The 14,564-nt window shown below is 38.4% G+C and overlaps 1 protein-coding gene across 1 annotated transcript in view; it reads right to left on the bottom strand.

Annotated features, from left to right (window-relative positions):
• LOC131779903 (presequence protease, mitochondrial) overlaps positions 1-14,500 on the bottom strand; it is a 22,244-nt gene extending 7,744 nt beyond the window's left edge. The window contains exons 1-29 of the mRNA XM_059096504.2: positions 14,331-14,500; positions 13,743-13,813; positions 13,615-13,661; positions 12,951-13,057; positions 12,430-12,581; positions 11,605-11,719; positions 10,907-11,003; positions 9,440-9,547; positions 8,861-8,913; positions 8,236-8,362; positions 7,736-7,824; positions 7,139-7,267; positions 6,417-6,530; positions 6,042-6,138; positions 5,152-5,229; positions 4,911-5,003; positions 4,424-4,523; positions 3,980-4,048; positions 3,824-3,871; positions 3,567-3,696; positions 3,229-3,426; positions 2,978-3,143; positions 2,718-2,818; positions 2,224-2,332; positions 1,713-1,825; positions 1,201-1,254; positions 663-731; positions 283-397; positions 7-105 (exon numbers count right to left, since the gene is read on the bottom strand). Of these exons, the coding sequence (XP_058952487.2) occupies positions 7-105; positions 283-397; positions 663-731; positions 1,201-1,254; positions 1,713-1,825; positions 2,224-2,332; positions 2,718-2,818; positions 2,978-3,143; positions 3,229-3,426; positions 3,567-3,696; positions 3,824-3,871; positions 3,980-4,048; positions 4,424-4,523; positions 4,911-5,003; positions 5,152-5,229; positions 6,042-6,138; positions 6,417-6,530; positions 7,139-7,267; positions 7,736-7,824; positions 8,236-8,362; positions 8,861-8,913; positions 9,440-9,547; positions 10,907-11,003; positions 11,605-11,719; positions 12,430-12,581; positions 12,951-13,057; positions 13,615-13,661; positions 13,743-13,813; positions 14,331-14,395 (2,913 nt within the window). The 5' untranslated portion in view covers positions 14,396-14,500. The remainder of the gene's footprint in view (positions 1-6; positions 106-282; positions 398-662; positions 732-1,200; positions 1,255-1,712; positions 1,826-2,223; positions 2,333-2,717; positions 2,819-2,977; positions 3,144-3,228; positions 3,427-3,566; positions 3,697-3,823; positions 3,872-3,979; positions 4,049-4,423; positions 4,524-4,910; positions 5,004-5,151; positions 5,230-6,041; positions 6,139-6,416; positions 6,531-7,138; positions 7,268-7,735; positions 7,825-8,235; positions 8,363-8,860; positions 8,914-9,439; positions 9,548-10,906; positions 11,004-11,604; positions 11,720-12,429; positions 12,582-12,950; positions 13,058-13,614; positions 13,662-13,742; positions 13,814-14,330) is intronic.
• Between the last annotated feature and the right edge of the window lie 64 nt (positions 14,501-14,564).

The raw sequence follows: 14,564 nt of genomic DNA, 5'->3' as shown, positions 1-14,564 counted from the left end.
GGTCACGTTAAACAGCCGGTCTCTGTTTGCCTGGCGCATTTCATCTGTCACACCTTGAGTAAAGTACAGCATGCCTCGGTTGCTTGGTGATACTGGTTTGTCGACCTGAGAGGATATAAGTGCATTAGAATCAGCTGGAGTTATCCAGTGAATACCACTCGATAAACACTTCATTTACTGTAACTGATTTTCTGATTGGTCGGCTTGAACAGACCATGAAGATAAATAAGTCACGAAAGTTTCTGCGAATGCTCTTGAAGTAAAGTCGTATCTGATGCTTACTTCGGCGAAAACAGAAAGCTTTGCTTCCTCAATGTCTTGGTCTGTAAACTTTCCCTCAAGCGCCCACTGAATGGAGTCCTCAAAGGCTGACAGCGTACCTTCGAAATTAGGATCTCTGCAAAAAAAAAGGCGCCGTCAATTAGGTAGAGGTATAAAGACTGAAGAGTTTATGGAGATTGTTTGAAATTTATGGAGGGCAAAATAACGAAAAACAGACCTTGCAAATTTTGTAACTAATGCTGCAGAGTCTGCGCCAGAAGCTATCGCTTCTCACTAAGAAAAAGATCATTTACAACGAAGATCACCTGCCCCAACCTTTGTAAAGCGGTCTGTCTAAATAAGCAACGTAAGCACACCTCACAAAAAACGCGCAGGTTTACCTGTAGGAGTAGAATGAGAAGATACCGCCTCCCATCTTAGCACCACTGCCATACGCTCCACCTTTCTCCCTGAAAAAACGGAAACAAAATATTAAACATCAAACCGAATTTGCTTGATTGTACCTGCAGAAATTTGAGCCACGTTTTATGATCGGGACACAAGAAGCTACTAGTTCGAAAGGTCTGTGCGATGAACCGCTTCGACGCGTACTTCTTCGAAACAAGTCGGTGAAACTAATTGTACGGACGCAATCAGCCCTTCAATTCAAACCAATCTGAGTGTGCTTGACGTCTTAAGGGAGACGAAATTCTGTCTCAGAAACAGACTTTCGAAATAATCTCCACTTCACAAAAAAGAAAATTGCTGCTGCTCCTTAGATCCAAAACTTTGAGATTTCCTACAAGAAAGAACTTCAGACAGGATTGTAGAAACAGACGGGGGTAGAAACTGCATAAAAATATAATGAACAAAACTTTCTGTTCAAAATATCTGCGATGGTTGTTTTTACATCAGTTTGTTGGCGGTTTAAAACTGTACCTTATTTCGCGGTGAAGAAACTTCGCCGAGAGGAGTTTGGCCAGAATTCTTAATCTAGATAGAGTGAAAGTGAAGCAAGATAAGGTAAAAGGTAAGTAAAAAGAGCGCGTAGACAAGTAAACGTAGAGGTTCAGTTTGGACCGGGTTAATAAGGAAGAGGGCTGGACACTATGAAACAAACTATTGCTATAGTGTGACATGGGAACTTCCAACTAAACCTATGAATGAAATCCCGGAAAGTGTTCCAAAAAGCTATCCGGTTCATACAGTCGCCTGTGTAAATTCGACGGCCATTAATAGGGAAACTTTTTCCTCAAAATCGTTACTGTTACTGCAAATTCATTCACCTTTTTATATCTCTAAACTTTCTAAAGATCTACTTATACCCTAAGAGTGGAAAAAAAGTCCAGTTCTTGCCAGTTGTCTTTCCGCGTAAACGTTGCTTGAAATATATTTTTTAAACCAGCACTTCTGACACTTGAATTAACGAGGAACATAAATCTCGGACTTACTTAGGATGGTCCTCATGTGTGTAGGGCACTGTGGGTAGGCACCTGCTTATGTAATTCACTGGGAGAGGTACCTCATAATGGGTCTTCACTGCAGATGGCGTGTAGTCTGGGTGCTAGAAAAAACAACCCTGTTGTTAGGCCAATGTTCTCCGATACACTGTCCAGCAAAGAGGTGATTCGAATAAAAAACTCATTGACTGATGTCTGATATACTGATAACATCAAATTTTCTTAGTTCATTTACATGGAAATTTACGGCGGTTAGAAAAGAGAATTACACTTCGGATATAAGGAGTTTATGGGTTGAATGAAAGCTAAAGCAGTGATGACTCAGGGAACTCTTCTTTAGTGAAGATTTCCCATGATTTTTTGGCCTAAAATCTACATTTGATCACGCAATCGCCATCTTTGTTTTTGTGCTGAGTACATGTACTTTTGCCGAATAATTCAAGACTTACAGCTCCTTCCTAGCTTAAAATCTGCTTTACTCCAGTCTACTTTAGAAGCATACCTGAACATGAGACGACTCTTCGAATAAACTACTGGACAGCGAATCACAGAAACCTTCCAAAGCATTTTCCACTGCTTGTCGTTCTTGAGCTGTTGTGTTAACTGCGCATCTGAAGGTAAACACAACTCGGTCAGCATCAACTACGCGAGGGACTCTAAAAATCGCCTTTACAATTTATCGCGGCAACAAAAGTATAAACTCAGGAGACGAAAACGTAAAGGTCTGTACTCGAGCGGACCATCCAGCCAGAACGCATTACGGTTTCCATAGCATGAAGCGACTGGGAGCATTACTCCCCCCCCCCCCCCGCCCCCATGATGATGATGTCAGTCCATCGCAAGGTTACCCCCCAGCATTTCATCAGGCTACGCTGTTTATACTCCTGGCTGTAGAGGCACTGTGAAAATGTTTTGCCCAAGAACACCACACATTGATCTAGGCTACCTTGTCTCCCCACGAGGACATGTAAAGGCGTTTTGTCAAATATTTCTTACCTGAATTGTGTACCTTCCAACACCTCAATTGCTATGGAGCTGAATTTCTCTATAATTGGTGTCAGGTCCTCCATTTCAGCGATGTCCTTCATAAACAGGACCTGAAGCGAATCGAAACAGACATATGTTGTACTAAATGATGCCAACAATCTCACTGTTCCATTTTTTTCGCAGTTGAGTTATCTTTATTTCCAAATCATCAAACAGGTGTTAGTTCGTACCAGTGCGTATGAACAAGAAGTTCATTGTAAGATGCATACCTGAGAAAGTCCTGAAAACTGCTCACTGAGGTGTGCCGCGGGAGACAGGGAACTAGAGGCGAGTGCCATCGCATACAAGTGTCCCGAGTGAGCAACAGACATCGCCAAGTCTGAGGCAAGCATATTAATGAGCGTGCGCAGACGTTCAAGGTCGTTTAATGTAGGTCTGCAATAAATTTTGGACAAAAGTAACCAAAGTGTCTACTTCTCATCATAACATTGAGGCAGGACTTTAAATTTAAAGCACAAACCTGGAAAATATTTCTCCCCACAAGTAAAACATGTGAGGGAGGTTCTTGTCAAGACAGTGAGAGGAAAAGGAAAGACCCTGTTCAAACGCTTTCATGTCACTATGGTGAGAGGACACGTGTGTTGATAGGCCCATGCCTCCTGTTCTCATCTCTATCAGCTGGGACAGTTCACGGTAGCTGAGGTTACCAGCACCCATTCTACAACCAAGAGAGGTTTCTAGTTAGAAAAAGAATACACACACACAAAGTCGCCACTTCACGCACTTCGCCTACACATCGCGTCTATACAAGAAAGACGAAAATGTTAGTTGACAGTGTGACATCGTTGAAGTACTCACTTGGTCAAAATGAAACAGAAGAGAGGCAGGTATTGCCGTAAATCCTCTGGTATATCGGTAATGCTGGAAATTGCGCGAAAATATGTAATCCCATTGGTGGGTTGTTCACAATACTGCACAGGGACCCCAGCTGGAAGCAGAACACACGTCACAATAATTTCAGTTCCAGATTCTACCTGTATTGTGTATGATGTAAGTGGTTCCTTACTTACAAAAATACCTTAACACAACCAAGAGTATTTTTGTTCTAAACTTACCGGATATATAATGTTCTAACTTAACTGGCTTAACTTCAGAATCAATATCTGTAAATAAAAAAACGATTGGAAAAAATGATTGTCAACTTATAGATGAATAAGTAAGGTAATTTTCTTGGCACTCAACAGAAGTAACAAAGGAAAAGAACCACTTGCCAGAAATCGCCATCTTCGGTAGACAGGACACATCTTCAACAGTATTCTGTTGTTCAGCCAGTTCAATACCTGACAATGAGCAAACAAAGAGGATGTGAGCCACTACACTCGACTCGGGAAATGAATTATGAAGGGGGTGAGATGTGGAGGCCACTGAACTGACTTTGAATTAAACTTTTGGTTATGGCAGGCCGTTGTTTATCTTTGTTGTCTACTCCCGTTCTTCAAGTGTGGGTTGAGAACCTCTTCAGTAGCTGGAGGAACAAGATGTTAAACCTCACAAAAGTCGCTATGGGGTGATGACTTTTACGGCTAATGGTTCAAATTTTGGCCATTTTACGCCTAACGGCTAATTTTTTTGGCCGTTTTACGACTATCGGCTAACTCCGTTGAGCCCCCCAACCCCCCCCCCCCCCATATAATGACTTGAAAAGATACGCATACCTTTTTGATAAATGTTCCTTTTATCGTCTTCAGATAAACAACTAACTTTACTTTGTAACTTTTCTTTTTCTTTCTTGTTCAGTTCTGCCTCATACTCTGGCTGTTAAAAAGTTAGAAAGAAAGCAAAATTTGAAATTTGAAAAAGTTCTAAAGATCTCTGGCTGTTAATCTGCGTCTATTGATGAAACTTGTATCATTGAAAAACACTTCAACCGTACAAAGAAATGAAAATATCAGGGAAAAAAATGCTGATTTTCTCGAGTTTTAATTTTGTGAACATCTATGAGAGCATATAGGTTACCTACTCACAAAAACATTAGTTTCCAATGAATGAGCTGAAAAACACATTTCCCGAAGCAGTAAGATGGCAACATTACCGCAAAATCGTTTGTTGAAATTCTCTCTGAGTGAGTGAGTGAGTGAGTATTCTTGCAGGTTTTATCAACGATAAGGTCGGTTGATAAAGCGCCACCAAAGCGGTACTTACATCAGGATTCATAACAAGTGTCAGGCAATGTGGGTTATCCTTAAAGCACTCCTTCACTTTTTCTTGTAGAAATGGTCCGTTTGCTAGTTTTTCCTGAAAGCAAATTAAACTATCAAATGTTGTTGAAATTGTAGGGGAACTGAAAAGATCAATTAAAGGAAAAAAACAAAAAATATCGAAAGATAGGGACTTTAGAAGAAGAAAGATGGTAAATTTGTTTCGCACAGAGCACCACACATACCTTAAACAGCTGTACATGGTCATTAATCAGCAAATATTCTGATGGATCGGCACCGTGATTCCATGCTGACATTATTCCCTGAACGAAACATAACATTACGAAGTCTTAATTAAGAAATTAATCAAGTTACCTGAGGCATTTCGGTACACATACAACAAAACAAAACAACAACAACAAACATGATTACATGTAGCTGGATAATTCCAGTTCTTTCAATTTCGATTTAGTTGAGCCAAAGAGAACTAGAACTAGTATCAGAAGCACAACAATAAGAGAGAACAGGTTCAAAATTCCTTTGCAATAACAACAATAGTTACCTGCTACCAAAACATGAACACACACACTATCCTGACTCAGTTCATAAATATCATCAAAAAGATACAAAGTATCAAACATTCAGCCGTTTTACTACCAGTATCAAAATAGCAATTCTCCTCACAGTCATAATTGCTCTCCCAATGATTCTAGCAGTGAGAATTTGGTGTAAAATCAACCTTAGATCCCCTTGTTACTATTTCTTTTCCTTCTCTACATCTTTCTATTTTGAAAATGTGCTGATATTTTACAAGAAAATAATTTTTTATATATATATTTGCTACCAGAGAACCACAAATACCACACTTTATAGTTTGGAGAGTAATGGCAAGGAAGCCCCCATGGAACCATGGGGCTTATAAAGTACAAGCTTCCTTAACTAGTAGTACATTACTTACAGAAATGGAGCAACAGTGGCATGAACCACAAAAATTAAATAATGAAAATAACTTACAACTCAAAAATAGCAAAAAAGAAAACAAGAAAAAAAGGAATCAAGGGAAAGCAAAATGTGAGAAAAAACCTTTTTTTTGGTCCATTGCAGGTTGGAGTAACAGGGCTTTCACAATATTTACCGTGATTAGTCCTAGTCCAAAGTTACTGCTCTGATGTTTAGTTGCTAGCTCCACCCTGTGAAGAGCTGCTTCCACCCTCTCAGATGGAAAACCTTCCCTGCAAACAATGCATAGGTATGTTGGAGCACATATCATGTACTTTTGACTGAGTTTGGTTGGGTCTGATGGGAAAATTTTTGGCCCTCAGTCATGATGAAAATTTTGTACAGCTTAAATAGGACTTGTTGACATTAGCAAGTGGTCCCAAAACAAAATGGTCAAGAAAAAGTTCAAATCTCTTGGCAAGTCTCTTGGCTTATTAGTTTTAGGACTGAGGGTTTAATTTCAGTCAATCTCGTGCTTTTTAAAGCTATATACTATTTATGATTTACTTACTCAATAACTTGATCAAATGTCTTGTGAATTTGTTCAACAACCATTGCGTAGTCATCTTTCTTGATGCCTTGAAGACCAATTGAAAATGAAGCATCTCTTGTTCCATTATCAAACCTTTGAGAAATCCACCATGTGACATTAGAAACATTAGAAATCTCTCTCTTTTTTTTTTAAACAGAATCATATTTATTTTGCATCACAAAACAATAACTAAAATAATGTAAGGCATTGAACATTTACAGTGAACAGCAAAAAGAAAGTCATTCTTCTAATTACAGCTAAAAACATCATAGACTGATATATTTTTTAAAATATATTGGCTACAAATAAGAGTGAACTTGTTAGCATTTTAAATTCCAAGATCTTAACCTCAATTCTCATTTCTAGTAGCTACAGATTTCCTTGATAAGTAGTTACAAGAATTTGTTGTAGGATAACATATTATTACAACTTAAACATTACTGACTTCTCAGCACTTGCAACATGCTTATAGAAAACTTTTAAGTTTAAAAATTTATCAACAAAAGAGCAATGATAATAAATTCTCTTTTTATTAAGCTCCACATACGCTCAATCCAGTTTACTTCCTAATGTAAAGACTTGTGTTTAAATGTTTCCTGGTTCACCTTCTGTATTTTGAACCCCACTACCACACCACTCTAATCAACATGTTCAACTAAAGTTTTAAGTGGTCCCCCCTAGGGGCTGTTAATTCAACTTACCCTGCTCCTGGTGAGTAATCTGAGCCAATGTTTGGTGCGATAAGGGAATTGTAGAATGGTGAGTTTGGACCACTCATTAAAAGAGAAGATAAAATGACCATGGAGAAATTATCAAATGCATCTGTGGTTCTGTGGATAGGACAATATCATGATGGGTATTCAGGAGGATGGAATTAATATCAAGTCAAATATTTCATGGTTTTTATTACAGAATGTGTTAGCAGGTGAAAGGTGTATAGTGTAAGGAAAAAATTCTAAAAATCTAAATAGATAGTACCTCAGGTCTTCAAAATTTAGCTGAAGAATTCTGTGTAATAAGCCAAGAATTTTCAGTCTTGATTACTAGTGTGCGCTCTATCAAGTGGCTCTCTCTACTGAGAGGCACAATGATTTGCTTATAATAAAGTAAGCAACATGTACCTCTCATAGATATAACATATCTAGAAAATAGGCCGAGTCTGTTTAAGTGAAACAACAATGCATTTTAATGACTTGTTTTCAGGTGTTCAGGTCTCTTTCAGATGACTTCTCTTGTAAACTCCAAGTATTTTCTTAGATCAACAAACACTCCTTGATCAAGACCAGGACTTAACAAACCTTCCTGTTAAATAATGTAGTCCCACTGTAGTTTGTTTGTCAGGATTTGCAGCCATTGGATCAACAGGGCAGGTTACATGTTTTTCTCGCTAAAAGACACAAAAATATCATAATCAAATATTAGTGACAAAGTAACTGTTAACAACAAAATAGGAAAAAAAATACATTCATTTTGGTTATGAACCAGCAGCACTAAACTTAGCTGCTCTATTCTGCAACTATAAACATTTACAAATACTGGAGGAATTATTTACTAATGATGGAAAAAAGGATAAAAACAACAGAAAGAAAGGAAAATTGGAAAATGGAATGGTTTAAAAGAAGGCCTGAACAATCGTCTATAAGAAGGAGCCAAAAAAATTGATAGAATGATATATGCAACGATCCATTCCCATTGCAGAAAACTAGAAGCACCACCCTTACATGGCGATCACACTACGAAATCAATTTATAGCAACTCTCCTCTTGCAATAATTAAATTTTTCATTATTGATACTTACAGGTTTTAACCAGCGTGGTTCATGTGGAATGTCTGTTGTTACAGAGATCTTGTCAAAATGGCGTAAAACTTTATTCTCTATGTTTTGTAGATTTTTCTCTAGGGGAAGGTCTCCATAAGTATAGAACCTGGAAATTCATAATTGTTATAATGATTAGCTTTTCATCAATTATTTACGCTATCCTTAATGGAAACAAAAAGGAAAATTACCACAGACATCAGGTGATAGTGTTCACCTACATTTTTTAACCTTTTCACCTCCAAGATCTCATTGGTAATTCTCCTTACTGTCTCACATGCAATTCTTAAAATGTTAGTTGGGAGAATTTGATATTAGATCAACCAATAATCCCCTTGTCAATATTTTTTCCTTTATTCTTAACACTTGTCTGCTTGTTATTGTATTGATGTTGTAAAGAGAGATTTCACCTTGGTCACTCACAGAAGTTAAAATGCTAACTATTTCAACAAAGTCAAAAAAATTCATCATGTCAAATAATGAGTTTTAAAGATGATGACATGCAAAACAATCAGCAACTGAGAAGACTACCAAATTGAATATTAAGAAAAAACTAAGGAAGGAAAATGTACAGCAGTCCATTTGGATATTAAAAAATACATTGTACCTGGAATTACTAGGATGATAGTGTGAGGCATGAAAATCTTTTAACTGTTGCCACTAAAAAAAAGTCAAAAAGAGAGATCACAGAATGTCATACTTGCAGCATGGTAATTTCAGAGATAGCCAATCACCCGCGTTACCAAGACGACACAACAGTTTGGGCAAAATTAGTTTATTGCACAGTGCGAGAACTGCCTGACAAAATACTGGACAATAAACAAGAACGCAACTAAGAAGAAAAAACTAATAAAAAATACATTGTTTAAGGGTGGGAGTGGTGGGAAGAGATTACGCCTCGTCTCCGGATCTGACAAAAGATGAGACGCTAGGCCACGCACTAGATTATAAAGGAAATTCGATATCTCTATCACTAGTTAATTAACCATCATTAATCAATGATTACTCAACTACACCCTCACATTAATTAACTAACTAATTTTAACATTCCATCCAGCTGAAAATGACTAATCTTGTAAGAGCACAGAGTTGACATTATGATTATAGCATTTTCGTTGGTGAGCCTTAAAAAGAGTCAAGAACTGTGATGGGATGGGAATAACAGTACACTGTAAATCATACTTACTGTGAGGTCAGGAATACACAGTGGATCCCCTCCACTATTGTTGCTATATGTGTGACTGGGTAATAAGTTGCTTTGGGCATGATCAACAAATAACGACTCTGGTGTTGACTAAAGAAATAAGAAATCAATTTTTTATTCAGCATTTAATTCCTTTCCAGAAAAAAGTTGCACAGCAGCTCTCCAGTTAGAATAGTTTACTAATTTAGACACACAGTTACTAATTATTTATCTATTCATTCATTCATTCATTCAGACTTCACTTGTTTCTTTTAATTATTTGCTCAATTAAGGGTTTGCAATCTCATTCATCTCAGTCAGTCAAACATTCAATCAGTCAGTTAGACTGCCAGTCAGTTAGACTGCCAGTCAGTTAGACAGCCACTCAGTTAGACTGCCAGTCAGTTAGACAGCCAGTCAGTTAGACAGCCAGTCAGTCAGTCAATAAGTAAATCAATCAGTCCCTCAGTCTGACAGTTGATCAGTAGGTCAGTCTGTTAGTCAGCCAGTCAATTAGCTGATGAGTATGCCAGTCCACCAGTTAATCATTCCGTCAATCTTGCCCTTGTTTCACTCATACAGATAAGCTAACCATTCAGTCCTTTTCAAATCACTCACTTACTCACTCACTGGACACATGTACATCTCACTCACTCACTGGACACATGTACATCTCACTTACTCACTGGGCACATGTACATCTCACTTACTCACTGGACACATGTACATCTCACTTACTCACTGGACACATGTACACCTCACTCACTCACTGGACACATGTACACCTCACTTACTAACTGGACACATGTACACCTCACTCACTCACTGGACACATGTACATCTCACTTACTCACTGGACACATGTACATCTCACTCACTCACTCACTGGACACATGTACACCTCACTTACTCACGGGACACATGTACACCTCACTCACTCACTGGACACATGTACACCTCACTTACTCACTGGACACATGTACACCTCACTTACTCACTGGACACATGTACATCTCACTTACTCACTTGACACATGTACATCTCACTCACTCACTGGACACATGTACACCTCACTTACTCACTGGACACATGTACACCTCACTTACTCACTGGACACATGTACACCTCACTTACTCACTGGACACATGTACATCTCACTTACTCACTGGACACAAGTACATCTCACTTACTCACTGGACACAAGTACATCTCACTTACTCACTGGACACATGTACATCTCACTTACTCACTGGACACATGTACATCTCACTTACTCACTGGACACATGTACATCTCACTTACTCACTGGACACATGTACACCTCACTCACTCACTGGACACATGTACACCTCACTCACTCGCTGGACACATGTACACCTCACTCACTCACTGGACACATGTACACCTCACTCACTCGCTGGACACATGTACATCTCACTCACTCACTGAACACAAGTATGCCCCTCTTACCATGGCACCCTTCATTTCATTAAAAACCACTCCCTTAAAGATCAATGGTGAATCTGGATTGGCCAAATCTTCAGGCTCTAGCCGCCAACCTTCTTGCCTGGTAAAGCAAAAGCATTTTTTCCCACTTAATACACTGTATCACAAACTCAAATGCTGCAGAAATTAAGGGGATCATTAGCGTGTGTGAGATAGTTAAGCTTAAAAAATTACCACTGCTCAAAAGAGAGGTCTTCTTTGCACAAAAGTTATATTGTACATGTACCATCAACTCAAGGTAATACACCTTTAAATATGTTCAAGTATATTTATTTAACACTGGGTGAGGACAATGTTCCCTGGCTAAGCAGGTGAGAGAAGTAATGGCCAAATGATTTTGACTCCAAAACAAAACCTCCAGGATTAAGCCCAAGCCAAGGTCACCTCTATCAAGGACACTTCAACCCCACAGTGTCTCTTGTCGCTCAGGTATATAAATGATTACCTGTGAGCTAAACAGAAACCCATTGAAATGCTATTATGAACCTGCAAAGGACAAGAATTCTCCTAAGGGGAGAGTAGCTACTTCTCATTGTTTCATGCTATGGAACTGGGATAAGGTTGAGTGGTGTGTGCACCACAATTAACCACTGCCTTAAAATCATAGATATGGAATTACAAATTTAAAGTATCATTATTTCTTTAATTTCTGTCAAACTGACCTGAAATCTTGCTCTCTTAGTTGTGGAAAGAAGGCTGCATCCAGGTAAACAGAGAGCAAATTCTCAAAGTCTTTTGGGTTTTGAGTTGAGAAAGGATACATGGTGAAGTCACTGGCTGAAAAGGAGAGAAAAGATTTAACAGGACACTTACAGTATTACATAATTTATTTCCACTCCTCCTTGCATGATTATTGCAGTTAAGAGGTTGAGTATTAGCATGCAAAATTAAAGTTTATAATGATGAAGCAAAATTCCCAAACATACCAATCAGGAGATTAACTTTGTGATGCATTTTGCACATGTCTGGCTTTTGGAAACTTAGGTGTCCAGAAGGAATATGCAGTGCACTCCCAAATAATAGTACTAACTTTAATTTATGATCATAAATTGATTGCTTTCTAAAGGTTATGGGAAGAGAAATGCCTGTAAATCCTTCCATATCTCTGGCTAGAGGTTTTCATGTTATTCATCAGTTGATTCATTTTAACATGAGAGCTTTAACATATAATTACAGAATGTTAAAAAAGTACCCAATCATTAGAGTTAATTGACAATTATCATTTTTCTCCTCAGCAAAAAAACCCAGTGATAACATCTCATTTGAAATGATAACTTGGCTCAAAATTTATCATCTCTCATCAGCTCCACACCATAGTCCAAGCCTAGCTGTGTGTGGGCCATATGCCACATACCAACCTAGTAAGTTGCCTACCTTGTTATAAAGTATCAGAAGGTCTCATGGTATAAGAGCAACAGCCATTGAGATTGTAATTTATTAAGATCCTGAGGGGATCTCTTAGAATTTTCTCTACAACACTCTGTTACCTGTGAAGGCATTCATGAAGGTAGAGAGGGATCTGTTAAGCATCTTGAAGAATGGATCCCTGACTGGGTAGCTCTGTGAGCCACACAGAGCTGTGTGCTCCAGAATATGGGAAACCCCTGTGCTGTCCATTGGAGTAGTCCTGAATGCAACACTGCAATGAAGAGGAATATTATTCTCAGATGTGTCCCCAGAAGGCACCTTTATTTCAATTTAATCCTTTTTGGCACATGCAATAAGTCTCTACATTATCTTGTTTAATACTGTGGTGTAAAATGTTAAGCTATGCTTGGCTTGGCTTGGCTAGACTGCACCACACCACATTACACAGAACTGGACTAATATTTATTTATTGGTGGGCAAGGAGGACAACAAGGGAACACGTTGGTAAGAGCTAATCAACTGAAAAGCTAAGCAAAGTTACCAAACCCACATGGAAGTTAGCAACGGCAACCCAACTCATAAAAAAAAAAACTGACACTTCAAAAATACTGTTTAGTTAGTAAGTCATTGTCATTTGTACCCAAAAACATTATTGGTATCATCTCTCGCAATATGTAAATGCTGGGCTCCTGTGTTATTGTGGGTCAGTTGGACAGACACTAGGAACAGTTCAGGTACTGGCACAACCTGAGAAAATAAAGATAAGAAAATTTATAATTTAACTTAGCCCAGCTATTCAGAGGGCAGATAATGCCAGCTAACAGATAAATGGCTATTCATATCTTGGGCAAGGTGTGCTGAACTATCTAGTAAACAGCAATTTTTCCAGTGGACAGTGTTATCCTCCCTTCCAAAAACTAGGGCCTAATTATTGAGTAACAACAAAGGTGTGAAGCCTTTCTTCAATTCAATTTCATGAAATGTCATTTCACAATACATTAGCGACACTTTCTTACTCCCTGTGACTATGTCATTTTGGTTTAGTTTGATCCCAATTTTAATCACCTTTTCAACATGGCAGAAAATCACCTAAATATGCATGCTACTACCATGCAAAATTTTATGAATTGGTAATGATGTGGTGATGGCAATTACTATTACTACAAATTCAATAGGTTTGTAATGAGGTTTGAAAATGCACCTTATCTAGTTAATTAATCACCATACTTTTGAAAAGTTTCGTGAAAACTGTGGCCATTGTGTGTATCATCTGAACTTGACCATGTTATTTAATCATAAAATACCTTGTTGACTGTATATCCATGTATTCTGTCACCTGGTTTCAGCTGACCTGTCCAAAGAAATAATTCAGTCAATAATATTGCATCAGGACTATAAATCACCTTGTGTTCCAAGCAGGTCTAGAACTTACTTGCAGCCTCTAAAGAGTTGCATTTCTTGCTCTCTTCTTTCAGTGCACAAAGACCACGCTTCAAAGCAGACCTGTTATTGCAACAAAATTAGAAAACATTTGAACCTTTGACCCCCCCCCCCCCGCTTGAGTGACTAGCATGTAATTTCTCCCTACAATATCTACCCTGAATCACGTATTTTGGTCACGAGAATAAAGAATGTGATCGCCATTTAAAGTTGTTGAATGTCAACCAAATTCTCTTTGTCAGCACCTTAGGAAATGTATGGAGAACGATAGGGAGAATAGGCATATAATCACATAAGAAATTTATGTACATTTGCGCGCGGGGGCACAAAAATCTGTGCCCAATTTAGTAAATTTTTCCTTAACGTTCAGCTGATTCACAGTTAAAACAGCATGAGCAAAGAGCCGATTGAGAGGTCAGCTAAGGCTTGAATGACTCCGTGGACGATAATTCAAAGATTTGTAGAGGTAAATGTGTATCCATAAGAAAAGTGACGCAAGAGGGAAGTTTATGTTTATCAAAAATTGCGCAGTCAGCACGCATGTTGTAACAGATACGATAGCTAAAACTATCTGTCTTACCATTTGCACTGCCGTGATAACTTATTCCATTGCGGGGGAAGGAGGTGACGGTTAGCTCTCCACATTCTTTAATTTTCAGGTACTTTAATTCACAGGATGTTTCAGACCATCTCCATCAAACATTATATGATGGCACTTCCTCACGATTAATACTGAACAACCAGCATGGCGCATTGACTAAGTATCCAGGCCTGACGGTTATGAAAAATACTATGTGTGAGCCCACAGTAAATC

The sequence above is a fragment of the Pocillopora verrucosa genome, chromosome 9 (genome assembly GCF_036669915.1).
Source record: "Pocillopora verrucosa isolate sample1 chromosome 9, ASM3666991v2, whole genome shotgun sequence".
Lineage (NCBI taxonomy): Eukaryota > Metazoa > Cnidaria > Anthozoa > Scleractinia > Pocilloporidae > Pocillopora > Pocillopora verrucosa.
This window is presented reverse-complemented; position numbering and strand designations above follow the sequence as displayed.